This window comes from Nesoenas mayeri (genome assembly GCF_963082525.1).
Source record: "Nesoenas mayeri genome assembly, chromosome: 9".
Lineage (NCBI taxonomy): Eukaryota > Metazoa > Chordata > Aves > Columbiformes > Columbidae > Nesoenas > Nesoenas mayeri.
The window spans coordinates 10,228,470-10,254,830 of record NC_137557.1 but is presented as its reverse complement, the minus strand read 5'-3'; the positions used below and the strand labels follow the sequence as shown (position 1 = coordinate 10,254,830).

At 41.1% G+C, this 26,361-nt stretch overlaps 4 protein-coding genes across 5 annotated transcripts in view; 3 read left to right on the top strand and 1 right to left on the bottom strand.

Annotated features, from left to right (window-relative positions):
* Window positions 1–904: 904 nt before the first annotated feature.
* ACTL6A (actin like 6A) lies at window positions 905–10,345 on the top strand. The gene is made up of 14 exons (XM_080349783.1): window positions 905–1,034; window positions 1,899–1,975; window positions 2,168–2,342; window positions 2,714–2,814; window positions 4,165–4,262; window positions 4,913–5,007; window positions 5,233–5,339; window positions 5,425–5,514; window positions 5,699–5,760; window positions 6,078–6,192; window positions 6,521–6,601; window positions 7,863–7,958; window positions 9,052–9,138; window positions 9,743–10,345. Exons 1-14 carry the CDS (start codon window positions 1,010–1,012, stop codon window positions 9,821–9,823), a joined length of 1,290 nt encoding a protein of 429 aa, XP_080205909.1. The 5' UTR covers window positions 905–1,009; the 3' UTR covers window positions 9,824–10,345.
* Window positions 10,346–11,622: 1,277 nt separating this feature from the next.
* MRPL47 (mitochondrial ribosomal protein L47) lies at window positions 11,623–17,416 on the bottom strand. The gene is made up of 7 exons (XM_080349434.1): window positions 17,296–17,416; window positions 16,613–16,758; window positions 15,994–16,054; window positions 15,117–15,213; window positions 13,562–13,692; window positions 12,776–12,871; window positions 11,623–12,326 (listed from the first exon to the last, which is right to left on the bottom strand). The coding sequence occupies exons 1-7, from the start codon at window positions 17,394–17,396 to the stop codon at window positions 12,206–12,208; spliced, it is 753 nt and encodes a 250-aa protein (XP_080205560.1). The 5' UTR covers window positions 17,397–17,416; the 3' UTR covers window positions 11,623–12,205.
* Window positions 17,417–17,527: 111 nt separating this feature from the next.
* On the top strand, window positions 17,528–22,124 carry NDUFB5 (NADH:ubiquinone oxidoreductase subunit B5). The gene is made up of 6 exons (XM_080349336.1): window positions 17,528–17,661; window positions 18,402–18,490; window positions 19,270–19,336; window positions 19,828–19,889; window positions 20,934–21,040; window positions 21,878–22,124. Exons 1-6 carry the CDS (start codon window positions 17,535–17,537, stop codon window positions 21,996–21,998), a joined length of 573 nt encoding a protein of 190 aa, XP_080205462.1. The 5' UTR covers window positions 17,528–17,534; the 3' UTR covers window positions 21,999–22,124.
* A 3,860-nt stretch (window positions 22,125–25,984) lies between these two features.
* Window positions 25,985–26,361, top strand: part of USP13 (ubiquitin specific peptidase 13) — a gene marked incomplete at both ends in the record, with an annotated part of 50,508 nt that continues 50,131 nt past the window's right edge. For both annotated transcript variants that reach the window (XM_080350094.1, XM_080350095.1), the window contains one exon: window positions 25,985–26,137. In XM_080350094.1, the coding sequence (XP_080206220.1) occupies window positions 25,985–26,137 (153 nt within the window). The remainder of the gene's footprint in view (window positions 26,138–26,361) is intronic.

Genomic DNA, 26,361 nt, shown 5'->3' with positions numbered 1-26,361 from the left:
CCCCCTCAAACCAGCCCTGATCCCTTCAAAACAAAACAAAAAAACAAACCAAAACACTCATATAAGAATTCAAAAAGGTGCATACCAGGAATGCTTACATTTTAAGCCAATTCCCCTATTCTCCAGATAGAATTTTAGTCTTTTGTATTGCCAACCTCTGGTTATGCCTGAGGTTTCTTTCTTCAGTTTCCTTTAATTCCTACAACTTTATATAGTTTCCCCTCTCTGCTTGTGCTGAACACCAAGTTTGGCTGAGAACTCTGACGCCAAAGCAGGGTTATCCACATTGAAACCCCAATTACAAGTTCAGCCGTTCAACAGCTGGCAACTCAGAACTGCCCACCCACCCAGACCAGCCAGGCTCTGGTAGCACGGGCGGCTGAGGTGCTCCAAGCGACAAGGGAACAACACAAGACTAGGATATAAAAAAATAACTTAAAAGCCCTTTATTCTCAGGGGAAGAGCCCAAAGGAGCAGTGACTATAGCAGGGGAAGGACCCAGGGAAGGCCAAACCTCAGCCAGCCCTTCACCCTAGAGCTCTCCATTAACCCCGCTCCTCAGTGTCCCCTCATGCGGCAGCAAGGCCACCCCACAAGCCCTCAGAACCCCCAAAGTACCTCTCCCCACTCCACCGAACCCAGAGACCTTTCCCTCAACCCACCTCACCCGACCCCCCAGCCCGCTCCTCACACCTCCCGCCTCACCACGGCTCCCGTGCGCTGCACCTACACTTGAGTACTGGCGTGCGTTCCTGCCCGCCCGTCCTCCGCTTCCTGCCTTAGGATTGGCTGTGCGCGGCATAGCCCCACCTTCCGCCGGTCGCGATTGGCCCTTGTGCCCGAGCGGCGGTTCGGCGGAGCGCTGCTATTGGCGGGAAGGCGGCGGCCTGTAGGTTGGTTGAGCGGCCGGCGGAGAGGGGAGCAAAGGCGCTATTGTTGCCGGATCGCCGAGGAGAGCAGCCGGCAGACACCCGGGCCGGGCAGCGCTTTTGCGGGCTCAGCGGCAGCCATGAGCGGCGGCGTGTACGGCGGAGGTGAGTCCGGTGCCGCCTGGCTTGCCCGTCCTCCCTTCCCCCGCCCCGCGACCGTTGAGCTCGGCGCCGTCCCGTGAGGCGGCGCGTGCGAGCCTCCCCCGGGCGCTTCCCGCCTCCGCGCCGCTCCCTCAGGCCCCGCGCGGGGCCGCGGCCCGGCTCCTCACAGCCCCGCCGTGGGGCCCGGCCCTCCTGCGCCCGCCGCTTCTTAGGCGCGGGGCGGCAGCGTGCGTGAGGAAGAGGAGGCGGTTGCAGGCCTTGTTTCTGCTCCTCCTAGCGCCCTTTCGCTGGGATGTTTCCCCCGGAGACCGGCCAAGCCGTGGCCTTGGGCTGAATTAGCGCAGCTTGGGATGCCGGGTGGGCCGAGAAGGACCCCGCGCTTTGGGAGCTGAGGTGTCGTTTCCTCCCGGAGCGCTTCTTCGGCGCACCCTTCCGTGAGGACGGGAGTCCTGGTGTTCTGTTTCAAACTTTGGTTCTCCTGGGGGCGGGCAGAGCCCCTCGGCGGGGATCGGGCCCTGCGGGGTGAGGGCGCTCCCCCGTGTGACAGCCTGCACTGACAGAGCCGCCGCTTCCACTCCCGGATTTCTAATCCCAGGTTTACCTGGGTTTGCGCGACTGTTAGTTAGCACGCTTTGGAAGCTTTGTCTTGTCATATATTTCGATGCAGCTGTGTTGTCCCGCTTCTCTTAGAATTCCGCTTTTACTTATGCTAAAGCAAAAGTGTTGCACATCCCATTTAACGCCCATCTACAGTCTTGTAGCTCTGGTACTGGTAACTGGAGTTCCGAATAGAGAAGATTCTTCTTGTCTTGGATTATAGTAGAGTGTAATAATCATTCACTATCTCTTTCTTAACAATCTTTTCAGATGAAGTTGGGGCTCTTGTTTTTGACATTGGCTCGTATACAGTGAGAGCAGGCTATGCAGGCGAGGACTGTCCAAAGGTGAGAATCTGTGTGACTCAATGGAAACGCAACATGAATTTATGTCTTAGATCTTGTTTGTTAGTTCCAGGTTTTCAGAATGTGCTGGGTTTTGTTCTGACTGTATTGTGTAAGGAAAGCTCTGAATTTATGAGCAAAAAACCACCCAAAACATTAATAATTCTCATATACTGTTCACCTTTTGCCTTACAGGTTGATTTTCCAACAGCCATTGGTGTGGTGCTAGAACGGGACAATGGCAGCACTCTGATGGAGATAGATGGTGACAAAGGCAAACAAGGGGGCCCAACTTACTATATAGACACCAATGCCCTGAGAGTTCCGAGGGAAAATATGGAGGCCATTTCACCTTTAAAAAATGGAATGAGTATGGTGCTCTGTCTTTTTCTACCTGTTTTTGAAATCGTATTGCTAGGCTACAGAAAGTCATGGCTTTCATGTAAATACATGCTATGTATGGCAACAGAAGCCATAAATAGGGATACCTGATTTATATATTGTATAAAGTATAGCTGGTTTACAGCGTTGGTGGACTTTCAGCATAATTCTTGAAATGTTATGGTCACGATGCTTATAGAGAAGAGAATTGTGCAAAGCTATTAAAGGAGTTGTGTGTCTGCTGAGAATAGCTTTTGGCTAAAGAGCTCTACACAAAAAAAGTGTTGGAAAACCTGTATGTATTTATGGAATGGAAAAAAACTTGAAGTAACTAATCAGCTGACTTCAATGTTGTTACAGTTGAAGACTGGGATAGTTTCCAGGCAATTTTGGATCATACTTACAAGATGCATATTAAATCTGAAGCAAGTTTGCATCCTGTCCTCATGTCCGAAGCACCAGTGAGTAAAAGCAGTTCTGCATTTTGAAAAGTCTTAACTGTGTCTTCTTACTGACTCTCCACACATTAGTCTTGAACAAGTCTGAGATTGGCTGGTATGTTATGAGTGTTAAAACTTAGCTACAAAAATAGTAACTTTAAAATACTTTGCCAGGTTTTGGAAAGTAATCTGTTTAAGAAAAATGTCTAAAAAAGAAAACAATTTTAAATAATGTGCATGAGTTTTATTAGAAACTGTGCTGTTGTTTTTCACTTATTGAAAATAAGTCAATTCTTTTTTTAAAAATATCACTGCCTGGAATAAAAGTGAAAAGATGTTTGGATGTCTTATGTATTAAGTTACAGTTAATAAAATGCCATTGAAAATCTGTCACTTGTTCCGCCTTACAACTAATATTACATGACAGAGAATGATATTTATAATGGAGAAGTTTTAGTTTTTCTGTCTTGATTTGTGTAAATGGCCTGTAAGGTAAGTGAAGTGGATGAACGCAGATTTCTGGAAAAATACATGGACAATGTTTCTGTCATTTACTAATGCTCAGCATTTTAAGAGCAAATCTTAAAATCAGAATACAAAAGGTAGACATGCCATACAAAAGTTATGCCTTTCTTTAATAAAATCTTATGGAAATGATTTTTTTCATTATTCCCTTGTGTTGAGGTTTAGCTTGCAGAGTATGGATGAATTTGCAATGGTTATTTCATGTTTGATGGCTCAGTGGGTGTCTGAATAGAGGTTCCCATTAACATTCTCCTTACAGAACTAATCTTACTTTAATGTATTGACTTGGAAAAAACATCATATTTTCAGTAATGTGTAGAATATTTGATATATATCCTGGCTTAATTGCAAGTACGGTAGAACTGTAGGAAGATACCTTGGAAACAGGAAAATCTGGGTCTATTTTTCTTTCAACTGGGCAAGTTATTTCATGTATCTTTCCCCTTGAAAAATGGGCATGTTGCTTGTTTTAGACAGTTCTTTGAGAGACAGATACTGGAAGAGCTGTAGAAGTGTCAAGAAATCTGTTGTAACAGTAAAAGTTTATGTCACTTTTGCCCTTGAGTTTCAGAAGGCTTTCTGTATTTTTAAGTTGAGACTTCTTTAATTCTGTATGATAGATAAGCATTATTGTAGAAGAATTTTGATTCAAAAATGTTCTAAAGAGGTAAATTACTAGAAATCTGTGTCTGTAGAATTTTGGTATAATTTGAAACCGTGGCTATAATAAATGTAATTAGTTCTTTATTATGTTAGCATTCTTTTAGTGTGCTCTAATGATCCTCAAGATAAACACATCTTCCTTTTGGTCACTTGTTTGTGGTTTGATTTCTTTTTTTCTTCTAGTGGAATACTAGAGCAAAGCGTGAAAAACTGACCGAATTGATGTTTGAACACTACAACATCCCTGCTTTTTTCTTGTGTAAAACTGCTGTTTTAACAGCGTATCCTTTGGAATGGTTCACCACTTTTGTTGTTGTTTTCTCCTCCAGCAAATAACAGTAAACTTGTTCTATGCAATTCCTAGTATAAGAGCATGTCTAACTGTTCTTTGTTCAAATTAGTTTTTCCATAAACATCTAAGGAGGAAGTAAACAAATTCTGTTTCTGAACTTTAAAGCTTTAGAGCTCAATTTTGAAGTTCTCCCAATCTGTCTGTTTTCCTTGGAGGCAATGTCTGACTTTTTATTTTTTCCCAATTGTCTACCATGGGGAAGAATATTACAGACCTGAAATTGTGTTGTCCAGACTACTAAATACAGTAATTAGAGTTTTAAGTTCCTGTAGCCTTAAGATGAATATTTGTAATTATTTTAAACTAATAACATGTTTTCAGCTTCAGAGTAAAAATGAATTGGATGTATGTAGAGTATTGACTTGATGTCTCACCTTTGTACTTCGAAAGCTCAAGTTAGTTCACAGATAGAAGTTAAATGCTCTTTTTTTCTATGAGATCGTGCACTTCACAGGAAGAAAATATGCTCTGGAAAAGGAATAACACATCAAGGTCCTCATTCCTAGTTATGCTCTAGGTATATGGCAACATTTTTTCTAAAGTGAAAATTACAATGTTTTCCGTAATAATTTTGGCAAGTTTTGCTAATGGGAGATCTACAGGCCTCATTTTGGATAGTGGAGCAACACACACCACTGCTATTCCAGTGCATGATGGATATGTACTTCAGCAAGGTAAAAATCTCTATGGTTAACAGCATTTTAGTATCAAAGTTGAGGTAGCTTGCTTTCTGCTTCTACAGTTTTGTTATTAAATCTCTGTGTCCCCATAAATATGGAGGGAAAAAAAAGAAAAACTTAATGATGTTCACTGATACAGTTTGTTGGGAGAGTGTGTGATTTCAGTGCTTTCCAGGTTGGTGGGTTTTTTTGTTTATTGGTTCTCTTTTTGTCTTCTAGGTATTGTAAAGTCACCACTTGCAGGAGACTTTATTACTATGCAGTGCCGGGAATTGTTTCAGGAAATGAACATAGAGATAATTCCTCCATATATGATTGCTTCAAAGGTGGGGAAGTAACTTTATATAGTAAGAGTTTTCTTTGGGAGACGCTTAAATGACTAACTGATGATCATTTCTTCTGCATTTTCAGGAGGCAGTTCGTGAGGGATCGCCAGCAAATTGGAAGAGAAAAGAGAAGTTACCCCAGGTCACTAGGTCTTGGCACAACTACATGTGTAATGTAAGTAAGTCATTTCTGCTGCTCTCACGCTCCCCATGTGTCCCATAAAGAAGTTTTATGTGCAAGTATATCAGGTTTTCCTCTTAAAGAACTAGAAAATCTTCAAAAAGTCAGTATCCATTCTATAAATTCTATTACATTGAAGACTGAAATTCTTATAACTGTATTGTTCTTAACTCCATAGTGTGTCATCCAGGACTTCCAAGCTTCTGTCCTCCAAGTATCAGATTCAACCTATGATGAACAGTATGTCACTGTTTTCCTTCTTATAAAATGAATTATCAGTTGTGCATGGTGTGCTTAGCCTGTTCCTTGCTGTTGGCTGGTTTTATTACAGAAGAATTTTTTAGATTAAAAAAAGTTTATTTCTGAAAGTAGAAATAGAGTGTGTATCCGGGTGATAATTTTTTATTTAATATTCCAAGATGCATGAGACCATAATAAGTGTGAGTCATATCAATCACAATATTCTTGTTGAAACCTTGGTATATAATACTACTCAGATACTTTACCATCCTGTTTACATTGCACTTTACCATGTCACTTTCTGACTGATGCTTCAGGGTAGCAGCGCAGATGCCAACAGTTCATTACGAGTTCCCCAATGGCTATAACTGTGACTTCGGTGCTGAGCGTCTAAAAATTCCTGAGGGATTGTTTGACCCTTCAAATGTAAAGGTAAAGCAACTGCGATACATAGTAATTGGAAGGCTTTAAATTACTAGATTATCGCAACTTTCTATGGCATGATGTTTTTAATTTCGTTATTTGTATGTGTGTATTTACACTGTGTGGTTCTCTTTGGGGTATAATATGCCTGTGTGTATTAAGATTGGACAAGCAAAGGATGAAATGTAGTTCAGAATGGGTGATGATAAGCTGAATGGGAAAACGGGATATTTTTAGCTTCCTCTCTAGTAATATTTGTAAATTCAGCTCATTTGGGGCTTCTGTACGCCTTGCTCTTTTGAAGTGATGATCTGTAAATTACTAATTTTAATTCTAGGGTTTATCTGGTAACACGATGTTGGGTGTGAGCCATGTTGTCACAACAAGCGTTGGAATGTGTGATATAGACATCAGGCCGGTAAGTGTTAGTCAGACATGTATTATTTTAAGGCACAGATATTTTTGTGCTGATACAGTGTTTTGGAACTGCAACACTTGATGAAGAAATGTGGATTTCCTAGGATAATGATAAACTCATTTGTACCATTCTCTACGTGTTACATATTTGTATATGGAAATATGTACAATTACTGTTTAGTTATACAAAATGCTAAATCAGGGTTTTTTACTTTTACTCAGTGTTTGTACCTATTTTTAAATAGCTAATGTCCAGATTTTGTGGCTGGCACCGCATAACATTCATTGAATTGGATTCAGATAAGGATGGAGCCAGGCTCTTCTTGGTGACAACCAATGATAAGACAAGGGGCAATGGGTATAAGCCGGAACACAGGAGGTTCCATTTAAATTTGAGAAGAAACTTCTTCGTGGTGAGCGTGATGGAGCACTGGAACAGGCTGCCCAGGGAGGTTGTGGAGTCTCCTTCTCTGGAGTCGTTCAAGACCCACCTGGACACCTTCCTGTGTAACCTGATATAGGCGTTCCTGCTCTGGCAGGGGGATTGGACTAGATGATCTTTTAATTCCTTCCAATCTCTAACATTCTGTGATTCTGTGATTTTATGTTCATAATTTTGAGTCTTATTTTCAGATTTTTGGGCATGGCAAATATACTTTCTAGATAACCAATCATATGGAACTTTTGTAGAGAGTAGAAGGAAGAAAAGATGTTTTAAAGGAAAACTGTCTTTTTAAAGCTATGTTCTGACTTTCTCAGGTGCCAGTTAAAAAAAAATATAGAAGTCTGATATGGATTGCATGGGGATTGTTGCAAAAATTTTTCCTCTTAATTGGCGTGTCAGGCTGGCTGAGTAGGCCAGGCCATGATTTGTGTTCACCGACTGCAGCGTTACTGAAATTGAAAACTGTTGCAGTTTTTCTTTGTGGCTGGGACATCCAGCTGTAAGGAAACCAACAGTCTGGATACAGGAGATATCTGTAGGTGTAGGGTTCTCCATAGTAGAAAATATTTTGTGAAATCATTTAGAATAATTTATCACGTAGCTTCTGCCTTTCTTGTTTAACATTCAGCTGTCTTGAAATATTTTTCAAGTGATTAAAAAATTAATTGGGTTGGGAGAAGTAATACATCACTTGATGCCAACAGTATTATTACTGTTGATTGTATGTGCTTGTGTGCCTTTCCTCTCTATTCTGTGAAACAGTCATTTTCAGAACGATTTCAGATTTAATATTGTAGGTTGCTTATGCTTTTTTTAGGGCCTCTATGGCAGCGTGATCGTAGCAGGAGGAAACACTCTAATACAGAGTTTCACAGACAGATTGAACAGGGAGCTGTCTCAGAAAACTCCACCGGTAAAACAATTCTTTAAATTACTCCATTGAGTTACTTCTTATTTTGCATTTGTGCCAGATAAATACACAAGTGTGTATCATAACTTTGACTTTGTTACAAACCCAGCAGCTGAAGAGATTTCTGTGGGGTAAAAAAAGCTTCTTCTCTAAAGAAAGAAGTCTTGGAAAGTTCTTATATGAAATGAATTCCAGCAGATATTATAAGAGCTTTCTGAATATTTTACTTTTCCATTCCTGCTTTCAGATTGTGATTTTAAGTTCTGTAATTGTCCGTAAGTAACAGTTGCTATTTCCCTGGATGGCCTCTCTTCTGAAGTGTTGCTGACTAACCTGAGGCATATTCAGTCATCCTGGCTGAGGTCTTGTCACTTTGTCATGGGAATTGTTCTTCCTGGATTCTACAGACAACTCAACCTACTCATAAATAAATTGTGGTGGTTTAACATATTTATGTATTTTTTAAAACACCTGATGTCAAAGAAAGTATTATTACCTTACACCTGTGTTCTTGAGAGTGCATATAGCTTATGATATTTCTTGAATATGCGTACTCAGGGAAAAAAGTTGTGCTTGTATCAACTCTTAAATAATTGTTGGGAGAAACTGAGAAGGGTAATTACTCGCTTGAAACAGCTGAGGAGGAACCCAATGATATTTAAATATTTTATTGCTACAAGACCTTTTGAAAGCAAAAGGAGTGAATGAGTCCAGAAAGGATGAGGTTATTAAAGTTCAGCAACATGAAACATTTTGGTCCCAGTGCACATTTTACATAGCCCACTGTTAAGAGATGACGATATATACTGTGGGTATTAGTGCTCTCTACCTGCCCTATTTCTGGCCTTAAGCATTTGCTGCTGCTCCCTGTTGGGAGACAAGATAAAAGCCACAAATGTTCTGTTCCACTGTGACTGTTCTTGAATTGTAAGTACAGGGCAGATGAGCATCACTGCAAGTTCAATAAAATTGACCTTTTTCACCTGCATGTTGGTGTATACACCAAGTTCCTTGTGCTGTCCTTCTCTTGTCCCTAAAGGTCACCAGTCTACAATTTGTCTGATTGTTCTTTCATTTTTCCTCCTTTTTTATTCAGAGCATGCGCCTGAAGTTGATAGCAAACAACACAACAGTGGAGCGGAGGTTCAGCTCATGGATTGGTGGTTCCATTTTGGCTTCTTTGGTTAGTAAATCTGTGTTACTATATTGCTATGCTAAGCAGCCGTGTTGCCCAAAAATGTAATTCTGCATAAGTGTGCATTGCAGAGTTTGTGCCACCGTAACAATCATGATCTTGTCTATCCTTGGGGTAAGGTGAAGGGAATCTGTTTAAAAAAACTAGAGAACAAGAGCATTTCCAATCAAAAATTAACTTTCCATATTCTCCCATTTTGAATGGGAAGGTGCAGGCTTGAAATGCAATGTCTACGAATGACATGTATATAGTACACCATGAAAGTGGCAAATCTGTTTCTGCATCGTATTCCTGAGTTTAATTGTACAAGTTACTGAGTACTGAAATGGTTTGTGAGGATTAGTTCAGCAGTAAGGGAAAGGGAGACTGAAGTCAGTTTTCGATACTGCAACTTCTGTTGGAAGTTTAATCACCAGCAATATAAAACTCAAATGAAAAGGCAGATAAGCAGGTCAAGTCCTCTTACCTCATTTAATGTAAATACTTGCTTGCTTTTCACCCTAATAATGTTTTTCTTAACCTTCATTTGTTTTCTGATTTGTTTTTTTTCTATTGCGTGTTTTGTGTTTTATTGTTTTTTGGGTTTTTTTAGGGTACTTTTCAACAGATGTGGATTTCCAAACAAGAATATGAAGAAGGAGGGAAACAGTGTGTAGAAAGAAAATGTCCTTAAGCCTCCTACTGTGAAAACTGCTGCCTGCTCAGTGCTCCTTCTGTTTTATAGCTTTAGCATACTCAGGAATGGGATGGACTCTTTTGTAGAAAGTTTATATTGGATTTTTTTGCGTAATTCAAGTTCCATTTTAACAAACCTTAGAAATTTTAAGAGACCTAATTGGTACTATCATAGAAAAAGGATGTTTACATCCCTTGTAAAGCAATAATTCATGTAACAAGCATTTTCTAATTTTGTATAAATGTCTATTTTCTCTAGTGTCTTTTCCTGGGAACAGCTTTACAGGTTAGCAAATAGATAGAGGCATAGCCTTGCAAATGCCCATGCAAATTTACTTAAAATCTCTTGTCTACTTTTAAATATTAGTCTTCCTTGCTGGTACTTTGGCCTTAAACTGCTCTTACTTCTTTCTTAAAAAAAATAAATTTGGTCTTTTATATTTGAGCAAATTTGTGAGTACTTGCAGAGAAAGTTACTCTTCCGTTTCGAAACTGAATGTTTGTATTTAGTAATCTACTATAGGTGACTCAGTTTACTCTCTCATCAAAGTGTTACATTCCATGTAGTGAATGTTATATTAAGCACTGGTTTGCTAATTTTCTATTATAGAGCAATTTCATTTCAGTAAACAATCAGTGCTTTCCACCTAAGAATGTATATAATGCCTTTGTGATGTAGGTGAGAAGGAAAACTTGTTGGAGCCAGGAAAGTTAAGGCAAAGAATTGTCTCTCCAAGATGAGAATAGTCATAGAAGACCTCAGGATCTGGCTGGGCCATCTTACAGGGAGCTGTAACGCAAGGAACGGTTACTGCTTGGTTATGGCTGGTTTAGCTCCCTCAGCTGCCTCGGCAAGGTCAGTAAGTGCCTGCATTTTGCACCGGGAGTGCGCACTCAGGATCAGAGGATGTAGGATGATTTATTTTTCAGCAGGAACTGGCTGTCAAGATGCAGCTCTGTGTTGCTGTTAAGCTTACTTTAATTTACAACTGTCTCATGTGCTGTATTGGAACACAATGAAGTTTTGCTCCTTATCTTGAAAGATGTGGAAAACCAAATAGCATTTAGCCAATTAAAAAATAAACAGTACTACTACATTTTTTGTATCCTAAAAGGATCTTGTGGGTAAATAATGATGAGGCCTCTAGCTGAAAACAGTTTCACGTTATCTCCCAACAATAAAGTAATTTATCAAAACAGCCTGCTTTTGTCTGATCGTAATAACCATTAGTTGCTCTTGAGACAAAAATGCTTGCTCTGCATGTTCAGTGCTATTGATGAACCACATTTCTCTCACAAAATGAGGCCAACTTAAGTCAGCTACAGCGTTTCATAAGTGTAATCAAAGTTATCTTCTGTTTATCTTAAAAGAATTATGGTACAGTGGTAATATCTGTGAATGTTTCAGCACCATATGGAGAGCAAAACACTTTCTGGGGTTTCCTCACCACTGTTGAGAGTTTCTGTTTGAGAAGCGGGTATTTTGTGTGATACAGAGGAGTAAGTGAAGGTCAAGATGATGGAGGTCGGTGTGTTTATCTCCTACAGTTTGGGTTCCTTTGGAGTTTCCCCTGTTTATCACATTACATTGCATAGCGCATTTGCTTCCTAAAAAGGTAGTATTTGTGAGTTTATTCTAAATTTCTACACAATCTCATCAGAAGGTTAAAAGCTTTCATGACGTAGGTGTTTACCATCAACTGAGAGCTGGAGCAGTACCCTTCTACTTCAGTTTCACAGACTATTACCAGTGCATGCTGCAAAACAGCATTCCACAAATGTTTGAATTTGTCATGGATATCTGGAAATCTAGGTATAAAGACTGTATTGTTAAAAGTTCATCTGCTGAGAATTTCGTATTTCTAATAAGCTGAGTTAAAACAGGGAAAAAGTTCCCCACAGCAGATGGAAGAGCCTATTTTCTCATGCTTTTATGTAGAAAGCACACATAACTTGAGTGACATATCCGTAGTTCACGTGATCAGGGAATAAAGGCCACTATGTGAGCTTCAGAGGCTCTCGTGTTTGTCTGGTTTTAATACATATTGGTTAAACTAGACCAGGTAACTTATCCTTACACTTTATACATTCGTGTGGCAGTCAGTTGCTACTTTTCACTGCTGTATGTCTCACTTTTATCGTAGCTGGGTAACAAGTCATTTTTCAAATGTTTCTAGAAACAACTGTTAAGGTTAACTTGAGTTATGCACTAATGCTGCTTTTCAATTCCAGATTAGAAGTTTAATTTAGGTCAAAGATGGGATTTAAAAAAATGGAGCCTCAGGAATGCTCAGTTAAGTTGTTTGGTGCTTTCAGAACTCGTTTCATGTTTCAGTCACAAAGATATTCGACCAATTGCTTGCAGTTCTCTTCCAGCATGTTACTGCTGCCTCTGGGATTTTGCAGCAAGGTGAGGGAACTTGCTTTCCAAGACCTTCTGCCTCGTCTTCTCTAGGTTTTGCTTTCTTGCTCTTCTACGTAAAAATTTTTCACGTCTGAGTCTGAAATAAATAAGTAAGTGTGGTTAATTTCTAGATAGCTTGTAACATCCTTAATAGGTCCCTTAATCAAATAGGGGCTCCCAATGATGAACAACTTAAGTATTAATTTGCTTTCAATAGCAAAAATGCCTTCAAAGCAAACTATGTTTTTTTTTCCTTCTGCTTTTGAATTCCACAGAATCCCAGCCTCTGGGAGGATCTTAGTACTCTACATGTAAAATGACTTTTACAAGGCAACTAAGTCCTTTAACTGAGATGGGAAGAGCAAAAAGAAATCAGAACAAGGAGTAATTGTAAAAAGCCTTATTTTCAGTCTACCAGCTTTAAAAACAAACAAAACCCACCACAACCACAAAACAAGATTAGTACTATTTTTCCTTGCAAAGTGGAATAAGGAGGACTGAGGAACAGATCAGAAAATAATTTTCAATGTCAAAACATATTTTTACCTGATGAAGTGATCCACATGACGTAAGTAATAGAATCTCCTCTTTTTGTATTTTTTGTTCAAGTACCATGGTATTGGCCATTCCTTGTAAGTGTACCTGTTAAAGATAGAGAAATGTGACTGCAGAATGTATACTTTTTGTCTGCATTTTTAGATTCTACCAGTTACACTTGGTTACAGTACAGTGATCACATGCTCTGACCAACAGAATTTGGATGTGGGTATTTACTTTCAGCTGTACTACTGGCTTGGTTTGTAACTCCATCTTGTATGTAGCTCAGCACCTTTGTGTAGGAAGTGGTCTTGTTATAAAACCTGCATATGTTTGAAGAGAGGGCCCAGTATAGAGATTCTTTGCATCTACAAATTAAAGTTACTCCAACTTTATGTGGGCTCTTGCAATATTTTGGGTGGTTGTCCACGAATATGAGGATTTTGTGTTGTATCTAGGGAAGTCCAGATGTCTCAACTTGAACAGTACTCCCTAGTTTGTTCATGTGTTACAGAATAGCTGTAGTAACAGACATCCTCCTAGTACAGAAATCATAATAGTCACATGGGACTAATTTTGTTATAATTACTGGTTGACCTTGCCACTACATAATTTAGGAACAATTATAACCACATAAAAAAACCCAAGACTCAAGAAGCACCTGAATGCGGACCAGAAAACCTGTTTCTTTCTATACACTGTATGCATCCTTTCTTGATTAGATAAGGATTTTCTGGTAAAGAGATAGCACGAGAAGAATTCATGCATATGAAACAAAAATTTCCTTTTCCATACCAGTAGGTGCGTCCTAAGAAGTCATATCTCCACTCGCCAGGTACTGGTTTTTCATGGCCTGTTTGTAAAAGCCTCAAAGCAGTTTCTCTTTCTTTGACAACCAAGTCTATATTTTTCATAGATTTTTCTACCTGGAAACAGGAAATAGTTTCAGAATGGGCCAAAAATCCCCAATGCTGACAACTTAAATCTCAAATGCATGTCTGACAAAATTTAAAGGAAAAACAAAGGTAAAACACACTAGGAGTTCCATCATGAGTAATCTCACAGTTGCAGACTGAGTGAAGTGGCCCTGTGTACCAGAAGAGTAAAGAACAGGTGCCTAAAAAAACCCGAGTTACAAGAGAGATTAAATATCTGACAGTGAATATTCGTTAAGAACTATCTGACTAATACATAAAGCCAGATGAAGGTATTTAGTCAGGTCTGTCTCATAATATTACCATAACACACATTATACATGACAGCACGATAAATGCTCTGGGAAACAGCTGATATTAATAAGCAGATTGCTGTATTCTGCCTTGGTGCAATCACAGTATTTAACTGGTGCTTGACTTCTACTTTTATTTGGCTTCAGCCAAAAACAAACAGGCAATTACTAAAATTTGACTTTTGAAGTGTTGGGGCCACTTACTTAACAAGTCCCCTCCCAACAGAAGTTCTGCTGTGATTTGTAGTTGCTGAATATGGATGTGTAGGTGAGACTAAGCAGATAATACTGTTCAGAATGGGAGTCACAAAACACAGTTGAGAAACTGTATTACAGTAAATTAGAACAAGATACACTAGGAAATCCAGAGGATAATTTTATATTGGATCTTCCCTAACTGATAAGTACAGTGATGAAATTACAAGAGCAGACCAAATAAATCCATGTCTGACACAAAAAGAGATCATAATGCAGTTACGTGTGATGGCAAAGAAGAGCTATATGATTAACCAAGCAATGAAATTCAGATGAACAACATAAAGGTCAGACTTTTCCCAGATTTATTTGGATAAAGAGGCGGATATCTGAGAATCATGTGTCAAACAGCTGGATTATTTAACTGGCCAGTGAAGGTGCAGATTTCCATCTCTGAGACAGAAGTGTAGAGATGGCAATTGAATTATAAGCAAATGAAATTTTCAATGGTAAAGATGCTGAGGAAAGAATTTAATAAATTAATTGCAGAATCACAAAAATGCAAAAGGAGGGGATGACAAAAGCAAGGACAGCAAAGAAACAAAGGTCACAAGTTTGGAGAAGACAATGTCAGAGACAAGAAGCTGGCAACAGTTAAGTAGCTAAAAAAGGTTTATGAAGGGTAAGAATATAGATAATGTTGAAGTTTTGCCAGCAAGTTTCTGAGCATGAAGATGGCAAAATATTCCTTAACATTTTATAAAAAGTAGAGAGGCCTTCCCCACTACATTGCTTGAGAACAGTGTTTGTGCTTATATGAAGATCAAGGAAGTAGTTTTAAATAGTTTTAACAAGCTTACAAACACTTCAGCTTTCACTCAGCAATTTTACTTGGAATTATATTTTTAGCTAGCATGAAAAAGTTACCTTTTCTAATCTCTCTGGACTTGGCATAGGCTTGAGCTGTCGTTTTGATTCTTGCTCTAAAGTCAAAAGCATGTTTTTTTCCTTCAGGAGGACATACCTAGAGCAGAAAGCATAGTACTTCAAAAATAAGTTCTAGATGCTTTGGCAATTATTCACTTACTGCCCTGCTGGATAAAGCACAGTTCTCCAACTTATAATCGCATATCCTATACCTCCTAAGTTCACATAAAGAAAAAAGATCCTGAGAACAGCCCTCCCCGGCCCACCTCTGCTGGGCTATGTGCAGGACATACAAGGGGAGACTGAGGGAGACAGATTTACTTGACCTAGGATAAAGGGAGCTAAGAAGGGATGAGGTTTCCACTAAGTAGTCTTCCAATACCTGACAAAGAGCCAGACTCTTCTTACAGGTGCACAGCAGAAAGACAACACAAGAAGGAAAGAACTACTCGTAGTAACAGTGAAGTGCTACTTTAGCCCTGGCACAGGTTGCCTAGAGTGGCGATGCCATCTCCAGCCTCACAGACTCTCAGAATCAGAATGGACGCAGACCTGAGCAAACTGATCTCATTTAGCGGTTTGTTCCACCTGAGGCTGCTCACAACCAACTCTGTCCTGTAGTTCACTGACCCCCAGAGGGCTCAAACTCAGCATCTCTGTACCAAACCTGAACCCTCTGCACTGGACACAACCATCACACAGCTTTCCTGTTCTGAGCACTACAGGAACTTGGGCTGCTCCAAGCCCAAAACAGCTTCAGCATGCAGAGCTGTGTGGAAGACTAAGCTAGTGGCTAATCAGTTCACTAGCCACATTTTAAGAAAACATGCAGACCTGCTTTGAAAGAAAAGATGCTACTAGACCAAAACGTACTTACCAAAGTTTGTGCAGGTCTTCACTACTCTTGGCCCTTAGCTGCTTTATATTCCACGCATCCCCTGAAAAAACAAAAATTACAACCTTTAAAAAATTAATTTAATAGAACAAAGTTATCCTAAAAAAATAAAAGTGCTTCTATTTGCAGGCTCAGCTGACTCAACAGAACTGGGATGACTTTTTTAAAAATATACTACCTCTTGGAAAGCTGTCTTTGTGGATATTCAGCTTTGCTTTGAACATACAAACGCAATAACATGTACTACTTATTTGTGTTTGTAAAAGGCTGGGAACAAGGAAAACTATTACATAAAATTAATCTTTACATTGAAATAGTTTTCTTCCATAGCACCATATATTTCATCAAAGAATGTCTTTTCTATGATACTCTCAAGAGCAAGGCAGAGGATTTACAGCAAAATATTTTGCTGCATAATAGCTATTCGCTTTCATAAGCACAGAAAAAAATTAACAAGCATAAAGATGCACAAGTATATGTATGTACATATAAAATTAAGTTTTATGTAGCTATGAATATTTCCTATAACACAAAACGGTCAGATTTCAGCAGAGGACAAGCGACTCAAAAATAACTATGAGAAATGCTAAATACAACTCACCAGACTTTACAGCTTTTTCTCCCCAGTTTTTTGGATCATCAAAAAACTCCTCCAGACCTCTCCGAGACAGAGAAGTGTGCAGAAACTTCAGCTGATGGACGGGCTCAACTTTTGCCAGGTTCTTGTGGAATGGATTCAGCATCAATCTGCATAAAAATTGGCAGGAAAACTAGATATGAGAAGAAAAATAATATTCAGCTAAACGAGGGTGTTTCATTCATGGCAGCAAAGGTCCCAAAGACAGACACTGCGGCCCAGTGGCAACAATGTGAGTCCAACTCTTCATCAAAATGTCACCTCACTGTTTTCCCCTCTGCCTCATCTCATTATCATTTATCTGTACTCAAGGATAAACAATTTGAAAATTAAAAGAAGGAACAAGTCTGAGCTACACTGTACAAGAACACAACCTCCTACATTGGATTTAAATGGTAAAAGCGGTACAAGCACAAAAAGCCCGTGCTGGAAGCATAACGACTGCAAAACCGCAAGGCGTGCAGGGGGATCCTTCATCCTGCGTTCGTGCGGTGCCTTTGAACACAAGTCACCCCGCAAACCCCGGTCGCGGCGTCAGACACCAGGACAGCGGACAGCCCGGCGCCCAACTCCCTCCGCGAACGGCGCTACGGCCCGCAGTGCGCCCAGCCTCAGGCTCAGCCTCAGCCTCCCCGCCCGGTGCCTACCCGGGGAGTCCGGCAGCCGCCGGGCCCGGCCGCGCTCCCGACAGCCGCAGCGCGGCCGTGAGGCGCCGGCACAGCGCGGACATCCCCATGGCGGCCGCCATGACGCGCCGCCGTTCCCACAATGCCGGGCGCCGGAAGGAGAGTGAAGGATCTGCCCTTTTCCAACATGGTGGCCTCCTAGCTTCACCTAGCCGCGGACAAGGGGCGTTGCTGGCCCCGCCCCCGTGCCAGTTCCAGCTATGGCGGCCATGAGCCTGCTGCTCCGGGCAGCGGCTGCCTGGGGAGCTCGGCGGGCCGCGAGCGGCGCGGCGGGTGCTGCTCGCCTCCCTTGGCTCGCCGGGACCGCCCGCCTGCCCGGCACCGTCGGTATGGCCTCGGCGGCGGGAAGGACCGGGGCGGGTGTGCCAGGGGCGGAGTGACCTTGGGGAGCGGAGAAACGGCGTCCCCTGAGGAGCGGGGTCCCCTGAGGAGAGGAACGCGGGAGGACGCCTCAGGGAGGTTCCCCCGCCGCCTCAGAGAGGTTCCCCCGCCGCCTCAGGGAGGTTCGCCCGCCGGGGCCGCGTCTCGGCGGCACAGCGGGGACCTCCGGTGTGGGCTCGGGGCTGGGCAGGAGCGGAGCCGGGCGGCGGGAACGGTACCGGCTGCTGCGGCTGTTCCTGGGCTCCGCTGGGGTGGGAAACGCTTCAATGTGCAGGGAAACCCCTCGAGAGGCTGCAACGTGTGTCTCCGTCCTTTGGAGAAATTGTGTTTCTTGGGCAAAACATGGATCAAAATTGGCAGCAGGCCAAACTTAATATATTCATCTGTCAATTTACTTGGTCCTATAAAAGGACATTCAGTTATTCGTTTGTTGGGACTTGGAGGTAGAAATAGATTGAGGTCTAAAATTAGAAGAAAAGTGAGTCCGTTCTAGCAAAATAGGAAATTGGTTCAGGCAAACTTTTAGAAACATTGATGTCCTCCAGAAAACCAGCTTGTAACTTCCCATCCACAGCTGTATGCTGCTTTGTTGGTTGGTTGGTTTGTTTGTTTTTCCCCACATGAGTTGTTGACTGGAACAATCACCAAATGGAGAAAAGCACATAATACTTTGGTTCGATTTTCAGCTCCTGTGCGACACAGCAGCGACCATGGCAAGAGAATGTTTATTATCAAGGCAACGAGTTTCTATGATACTCGATTTCTGAACTTGTTGGTGAGTTTAAAGCAAATTTATTACATTCACTATAACACATCCAGTGTAAATGGTGTAACAGTGTCTAAAATACAACTTTCTCTAGTGTTGACGTGATAGATTCTAAAATGTGATTGGCACTATTTACATAAACAAGGACTTCCAGTCCTCCTCCTGAGGGATTTTTTTATATATGTTGTCAAATCAACACCAGATGAAGTAAAAATATTGGCGAAATGGCAAAGATTGTGATGTGTACTTAAATTAACGCTGTAGTAGCGTTCTTAGATTATGCATCTGTGTTCATGTGTGACCCTTAAAAAGCTAGGCTTCAGGTAAAGCCTATTAGGACGGGTAACAGCCAACCTGATACAATGCCCTTCATGTGATCGGGACCCCATTGTCTGTCTTGTCCGGTCACCAAAGCCCGCCGTGGCGGTGTTTGTGGATTATATTGCATTGGTGTTCGTGCCTCCATACAGTTCAGTGCTGAAGCCAGTTGTCACAAGACGCTGAGACAGCATTTGGGGACAGCGTCACTGTCTGCTGCTGCAGGGACTCACCTCTTCGGGAGGCTTAAAGTTGAACTAAATAGGCCCCTGACACACGCAACATCGCTGTTTCTGTATTCTAGTTTGTTATTTAACTCATTTTAAGCAACAATCTGTCTTTACATACAACACCCTTATCTAACTTATGAATGCAAATCTAAGACATCACTTTCAGATGAACTTCATATAAATTTTGTCAGGCTTCTGAGTTTCCTGTACTGTTTCTTTTTCTTTTTATCCCCTCTACAGAGATTCTATATATTTCTGACGGGAATACCAGCGGCACTATTCGTAATGTATGTCAATATCTTCATTGGTGAGTGCTCTGTCGTGACAAAGCTAAGTACATAGTCAAAATTCTTAAGCCACTAAACATGCTGGGTAGAAAAAAAGCGATCTTTTTTAGCTTGCTCTTTGGAAGACCATGAAATAGGCCTAGCAGTTATAGTAGTATTGTATAAGTACACAGAAGATGTTGCCAGTGTTTTTCTTTTTCTGTAGTTGTTGATTTCTTTTAAAAGCTAAACATTTTTAAAAACTAAACAATTCCTTATTTTGACAATCTGTCAAACACCAGCGAGGTTTAGTGAACAGCTCTATATTCAAGTGAGGAATTAGATACATGCAGTGAGAAGTCTCTGGGAAAATGACAAGTCACATTTTTCTGAACAGAGCTCAGATTGAGGGATTAATTGCTCTCCATGTGAAATAATGATTTTTTTTTTTTTCTTAGTGCGAAAGGCAGAATGTAACATACTTAAAAAAGAATACTTGATTTAAATGTTTCCCCCCGCTTTTCCTTGTCAGGTGAAGCTGAACTTGCAGAGATTCCCGAAGGTTATGTTCCAGAGTACTGGGAATACTACAAAGTGAGTATAGCATATAAAAGGGTGGCACATTATGGACAGCCTTCCTCTTGATGATACTTTTGGGAGTAAAATATTTGGAGTATGGTAGTGAGGATGGGCATATCCCTGCCATCGCATGTCAGTGTAGTAGAACTCAAATTGTGCAATTATTATTTTGGTAAACTTGCCTTTTTTTCAGCTTTACGAAACGTGTGTGGCTGTAGGAAATCTGTTCATTGACACAAGTAGATGCGTAAAGTTACAGGTCATTTGCAAGTAAGCTGCTGAACCTATATGACAAGAATTCTTTTATAATATTCCAAAATAATAAGAACAGCCTTCTCTTCTCTTTATTCTTAGCATGCAGATTTTGCCTTTGTTTCTAGTTCTGGAACTACAACAGCTTAAGATATTGGAGTTTAAAGTGACATTACTTTCTTTTGTATTGTTTGCTAGCGTTGTTTCTAAGGCCAACATCACACATGCTTTTATATCTAGAATTGAAGATTTTTATATTCAGAAACTCAAGGTTATACTGTTTTCATTTCATTGTATTTTCTTAAAATTAGTCCCTGGCTGCTTGCTGCAAGCACTTTTTTGTTTCTGATAGGAAGCGATTGAATTCGGCAATACTATTATGACTGTTTCAACTCATTTAGACTTTTCTTCCTAGTGAAATGACCTCTAAGTGGAAGCAAAACTTTAAAATGTTACTGATTACAGTGAAAGATTTTGAGTCCGTTTCTGTGATTAGAGTGGCAGTTTAAGGAACTTTACTTCAACAGGCAGAAAATAAATCATGTCTTCCATTAACTTTTAATTTGGTATAGAATAGCCATCTGGGGGTTATCTTGGCATTAAAGATGACAAAAGAAATACAGCTTTTCACGGTTCTGGTAGTACAAATAGTTCAGCATGGTTTTGACTTTACTATTACGGTTTGAATGGCAGCACCCATAGTGTTGATGACATGTTTTCAGGACTGGAGATATGCAATATGACTTAGTTATGATGACATTTCTACTTGGAACTTGCATTAATAACCTCTGCTTTTATATTTTCAAGCACCCTATTAGTCGCTGGATCGCTCGTTACCTCCTTGACCCCCCTGAAAAGGACTATGAGAAAGAGCTGGCTTTGCTTGATATTGAAGCTAGGAAAACTGAAATGAGGTATGTTACATAGTTGAAGCGTTTAAAAATACTGATACATGTTGTAGCTAACTTATTTTACTTTGCTTAACATACTGCATTGGATCCTGACATAACGTGCTTATTCACCTGACCCTGAGTGCTTGCTGCACTGGCTGGTGCCAAAGTGGAAGCGACTGTCTGTAGTCCCTGCCTTCTCGGCATCAGGGTTACCAGAAATGGAACGATCCAAGGGCTGTCCTGTAAAACAACAGTCTCTTTCCAAAGCAGTTCACATTTATAAAGGTATAGCTTTGTCTTCCCAAGTCAGGAAATGGACAGCTCTTTTGGCCTCTGTTAATACTTAATTAAGTAAACAACAGTTTACAGGATTAGTCGTGTTTCTTGTTGCTGTTGAAAATTTTGTGGGCAGCAACGACATTGTTGCACTGAGTTTATTCTATACTTAGAGTAAACTCTGGTAGTTGAAGAGTTGTATGAACTGTTGCTATTGGAACCAAGACAGCATAGCTCTTTCTGCTGTTGCATTTACTTCTGATTTTCTTGCTACTATATATTTTAGTCGAAAGCTGTATTGAAGCTGTCAGAACTCCTGCAAGTAGTTTTATTACTCTTTGTGTAAGATGACTTGCTGAAAAAAAATTAAATAGAAGGATATAATAACTCATGTTTAGTTGAATCCTTCATATTTTGGTACTGTTTATGTTTCAGTAGTGTTTATAAACTGTAGATCTATAAACCATAGATGCTAAACTCATTGCTGTTGTCAGTAACACCCTGATATTAAACATTGATATATGCATGATCAAAACCGAAAAACCTTCATGTTGAGTGCGTCTGTTGCTCTTTTCTTTTTAGGATGATGGAGTTGGAGGCACGCAGACTGATGAGACACAGGGGAGATGGACCTTGGTATCATTATGAAACACCTGATAAAAATCTTGTTGACAATTCTATGAAATCCACACCCGATAATTGAACAATTTTAAGACAGTACGCATGGTCTTAAATGCATACTGATAAATTGTGACTGAGCTATGTAATATACATCCTGCTGTTTACCGATGGAAATTAATAAAAGTAAACAATGTGTTGATTCTGACAATTTGAAAGAAACTGTGGCAGTTAAGCTCATTTAGCTATTAAAAGTTTTTAATCAGAGAAAATGCCTTATGTCAGTGGCCAACAATTACTCCTTTTCTTCAGAACATCAGTGCAAGAATGGGCTTTGTGACCTAATATATATGAAACAAGTAGGTAATGTTAGTCTTCATCATATGATTTCTAGTATTTAAAGTTTTAAATGAAAGGTATAAAGAACTGTAAAGCTTGTTTTTTTCACAATGCTTTGTGTCAGATAATGGTGGAAAATTACTTAAGTAAGAAAAATGCCTTCAAATCTTTGGAATATTAGAATTATATCCACCACTTAGACAAATGCTTTCTCATTACTTATAGTCAAACTCATCTTGCATATTGTTCAACATCTGCCATCATATTCTCTGCATTATCTCAAAAGTTTCTCTCTAGATATCTGTTAATACCCTTCATCTGTCATAGTGTCTGCAATACTGCTGCTTCTTAAATTTTTTGTCACTAGTTTTAAAGTATTTTCCTCTTGTGTATGTGTAATTTATACTTGTTTACTCTCTTATTTTCTGCAGTCTCACCTCCTACACACTCTGTGTCCATAAAAGCCTTCTTAAGGAGACTCTATAAAACAAACAAACCAACCAAACCACCTCCCCAAAAAAACCCCAACCAAAGATGACTGACTTCTGTGCATCTTTCAGAAATGGACACTTCTCTGTGTAGATCATCCAAAAAGTGGTCTCTCCCAAACATCTTCTTAGATTGCTCTGGTTATATGGTCGGTTGTTTTGGTTATTTTTATGGTTTGTTTTTAAATGAGATTTAAAAGCATAACAGGTACTTTTGCTATTATATATGCTTCCTAATTTTATGGTGACAGATGTAAAACACAGCCACATGTTCCACTTGTGGAAGAAAGGATCTCCATTGATGAAAACACAGTCAGTGCTCAGTAATATGTTAATATTTCAGAAAATGCTTCATGAGGGGTACCTGCCATTGTCACATAACTTTCATGTTTTAAATATGTACCTAGTGATGTGGACAATTGCATGCCAAGTAGCTGTGGGGAGGATAGTCTTTAACATAAATTTTAACAAGGCTTTGGTCTTATTACCTCAGATATCTCCTGTGTTTTCAAAAGGCAGAACTAAGACAGCAGTGCTTCTCTAAACCTATGGCTATATATATTGTCAGGTGTAGGAGTAGAAAGCAAAGGAAAGATTCTTAAACATTTAAAAGTGTGTGGTGCATATGAATTCAAGTTTTAGTGATTTTGGGGGGCTTGTAAGCCTATGTCTTTGACATAATTGAAAATACCCCCACTGTTTCTATGCTAAAAACTCTGCTCTGTCATGTGAAGCTGCTCATGAGAAAGAAGAATCTAGCTGGACAAATATTAAACTGAGTATTTTCCTAGTAACTGCCATATATCTGATATTTTTAGCAATATATTCAAATTATTGATACTTTAGGGAATTTTCTTCTTACTGTAACAGGCTTATTAAGATGAACAAGGGAAAAAAGTGCTATGGGAGGTTGTTATGAGAGTTTTGCTCAATCAAGCCAGAAAGAATGGTTTAGGTTGACATTAGTTAATGGGTTTTATGGGTCATCTTACTGCTGCTAGGTGAACACATCCCATCTTCTGCTGGGTGATTACACAACTTTTAGTACATACAAAGGGAACTCTTGACGTCAAAATCTCAAGATGAAAACCTGGAACTTTATTCTCCCAATGCATTTAGTGTGGAGAGGCCAGGTAAATGATTTTGGAGTCAAAAAGGGTAACATTTCTGGTAACATTTAGGATAACTCAGCTTGTTTTACACAGTGAATTGGAATTAAAAAAATCAAATGAAGCGAGTGTAAAACCTCAAGTGGAAATGTGCCATGCAACCATTATTAACCAAGAACAAATTAAGACATAAGGTGAATAAGACAAGTTGCACCTGAGGACATCCTCGCACACATCTGCCATACATTTCGAGAACCATGCAGCTATTTTTCTACACCACTCTTGACAACCACGTAGGGAATACAGAGGGTACTCTCTCCATCTGGCAGGATTTTGCCACTAGAGGGATGTGATTCCTCTGGTTCTACCAGCCGTGGTACTTCTTTGGTTTCAAATCCCTCGAGAGAGTGATGGAAACTGCCCCTTGCAGTTTGCAACCCTATTCAAAATTCCCACTTTTTTAAGGCAGTAAGTACAAGTCCTTTAGTAACCCCTGATGATCTTGTGGTTTCAAACTGTCAAAACACATACATTTCTTTGTTTGCATTAAGCAACATTGGACAGACTATTTAAAGCAAAGAACGCATTTGCCATTTCCTAGCACTGCCAAACATTAGAAAGACTGATTGATTTTGTATCCGTGCTTTGACTTCTCCTTTTTGTTGGAGTCAATCTCTCAGGTTAGATGACCTGTATGTCTTATTATGGCTCTCATTGTCTATAAATGCTGAGTTAATCATAAAAGAAGCCATTAAAAAAAAAGCACAAAGTCCTCAGGCAAAATAAATCTGTCTAGTGACCCTGTATTAATTTCTGGTTTTTATCTAGCATCCAAAGATGCTCATAAGTCTTCGACATAATGTCTGGTTTTGAGTAAGTCTAAGGCCATTCCACTGACATCAGCTTCTGCCCTCAATATTTCATATTGTTCCCAATATTTGATTTTTTTGCTAGAAAAATTTCTGAGAGCAGATTGCACTGGTCTGTTTCTTCATAGCTGGATGGAAACTTATTGTCAATTCTGTTGTTGAGATTTTACTAGAACCATGTTTTGAAACTTAATTTTTGAGGTAAGAGGTGGTTCTAGCAAAGGTCACATCACCTGCTTGGAAGTGATCAGTGGATCCAGTGTGGACTATGAGTGGAAGGATGTTCATCTACATTATATGGCTTCATTTTTAATGCATTAGTAATTTCTTTAATGCTGGTGCTGTCCGGTATATGCAATAATTACATATTGCCTGGATAATGTATTGGTTTAGTGCTTTTTTTCTTACTAAGTTATTTCACTCTATTCCTCCTTCCCCTAACAGTATTTGAGGTCTGGAGCATCTTTCTTGTGAGGGGAGACTGAAAGAGCTGGGTCTGTTCAGCCTAGAGAAGGCTGAGAGGGGATCTCATCGATGTTTGTAAATATCTCAAGGGTGGGTGTCAAGAGGATGGACCAGACTCATTCAGTGGTGCCCAACCACAGGATGAGGGGCAACAGGCACAGATGGAAGCACAGGAGTTTCCATCTAAACATGAGGAGAAACTTATCTGAGGGCACTGGAACAGGCTGCCCAGAGCAGCTGTAGAGTCTCCTTCTCTGGAGACATTCCAGACCCGCCTGGACACATTCCTGTGCGACCTGCTCTGGTGAACCTGCTTTAGCAGGTGGGTTGGACTGGATGATCTCCAGAGTTCCCCTCCAACCCCAACCATTCTGTGATTCTGCCGAAGTGAAAAGCAAAGAGAAACACAGCAGACGCCGGGAAAAAAAAGGTCATTTTAAGCTAAAGGTGCTATCCCTTGAGACACGCAACCCGGGTTTGCCCGCGGGGCCGCTGTGGGGAAGCGGAGCGGCCACGCGACACCGGCGGTGCCTGAGCGGGGCGGGAATCACCTCAGGCCCCCCCCGCAGGCACCTCCCGGCCCCTCCTTCCCGCCCTCGCCGGGACCCCCGAGTGCCGCCGCCGCCGCAGCTGGTGCTGCTCCTGCTGCCATTGGATTAAAAATAGCATCTTCCCTCCCCCTCCCCTCCCCCGGGCCCGGCTCCCGCCGCCGCCGCCGCGCCCTGCCCCGGGCCTGGCTGCCCTCCGCCTCCATTGCCCTCGCACTGCCCGACCGCCGTCGGCCGGCCGGAGGGAGGGAGCATGCAGCGGGCCGCGCTCTTCAGCGGCGGCGATGCGCAGATGGCCGCCGGGGACCTGGGCGAGCTGCTCGTCCCCTACATGCCCACGATCCGGGTGCCCAAGTCAGGGGACCGGGTCTACAAGACGGAGTGTGCTTTCTCCTACGACTCGCCTGTGAGTGCAGCGAAGCCGCCCCCGGCTGCCTCCGCTCCCCCTCCCCGCCGCGGGCGCCCTGCGGCAATCCCGCTCCTCCTGCGGCCCCTTCCCCGCTGCATCCCTGCCTCCGAGGGCAGCCCCTCGCCCCCTCCCCGGGCCGCTACCCTCCTCAGGCTTCAGTATCTCCCCCACCCCTCCCTTTGCCCGCCCGCCCGCCTCCACCTGCCGTGTCTTCCTCCGCA

Excerpts from the sequence above, each read along its gene's own strand:
- NDUFB5 (XM_080349336.1), top strand. The coding sequence starts at position 17,535 with ATGGCGGCCATGAGCCTGCTGCTCCGGGCAGCGGCTGCCTGGGGAGCT. Across the intron at positions 19,337-19,827 it reads GTATGTCAATATCTTCATTG|GTGAAGCTGAACTTGCAGAG; the intron begins GTGAGTGCTCTG and ends TTTCCTTGTCAG. Across the intron at positions 19,890-20,933 it reads AGTACTGGGAATACTACAAA|CACCCTATTAGTCGCTGGAT; the intron begins GTGAGTATAGCA and ends TATATTTTCAAG.
- MRPL47 (XM_080349434.1), bottom strand. The coding sequence starts at position 17,396 with ATGGCGGCCGCCATGGGGATGTCCGCGCTGTGCCGGCGCCTCACGGCC. Across the intron at positions 16,759-17,295 it reads GCGGCTGCCGGACTCCCCGG|ATTGATGCTGAATCCATTCC; the intron begins GTAGGCACCGGG and ends ATTTTTATGCAG. Across the intron at positions 12,327-12,775 it reads CATGTGGATCACTTCATCAG|ACTCAGACGTGAAAAATTTT; the intron begins GTAAAAATATGT and ends TATTTATTTCAG.
- ACTL6A (XM_080349783.1), top strand. The coding sequence starts at position 1,010 with ATGAGCGGCGGCGTGTACGGCGGAG. Across the intron at positions 1,035-1,898 it reads CGGCGGCGTGTACGGCGGAG|ATGAAGTTGGGGCTCTTGTT; the intron begins GTGAGTCCGGTG and ends CAATCTTTTCAG. Across the intron at positions 2,343-2,713 it reads ACCTTTAAAAAATGGAATGA|TTGAAGACTGGGATAGTTTC; the intron begins GTATGGTGCTCT and ends ATGTTGTTACAG.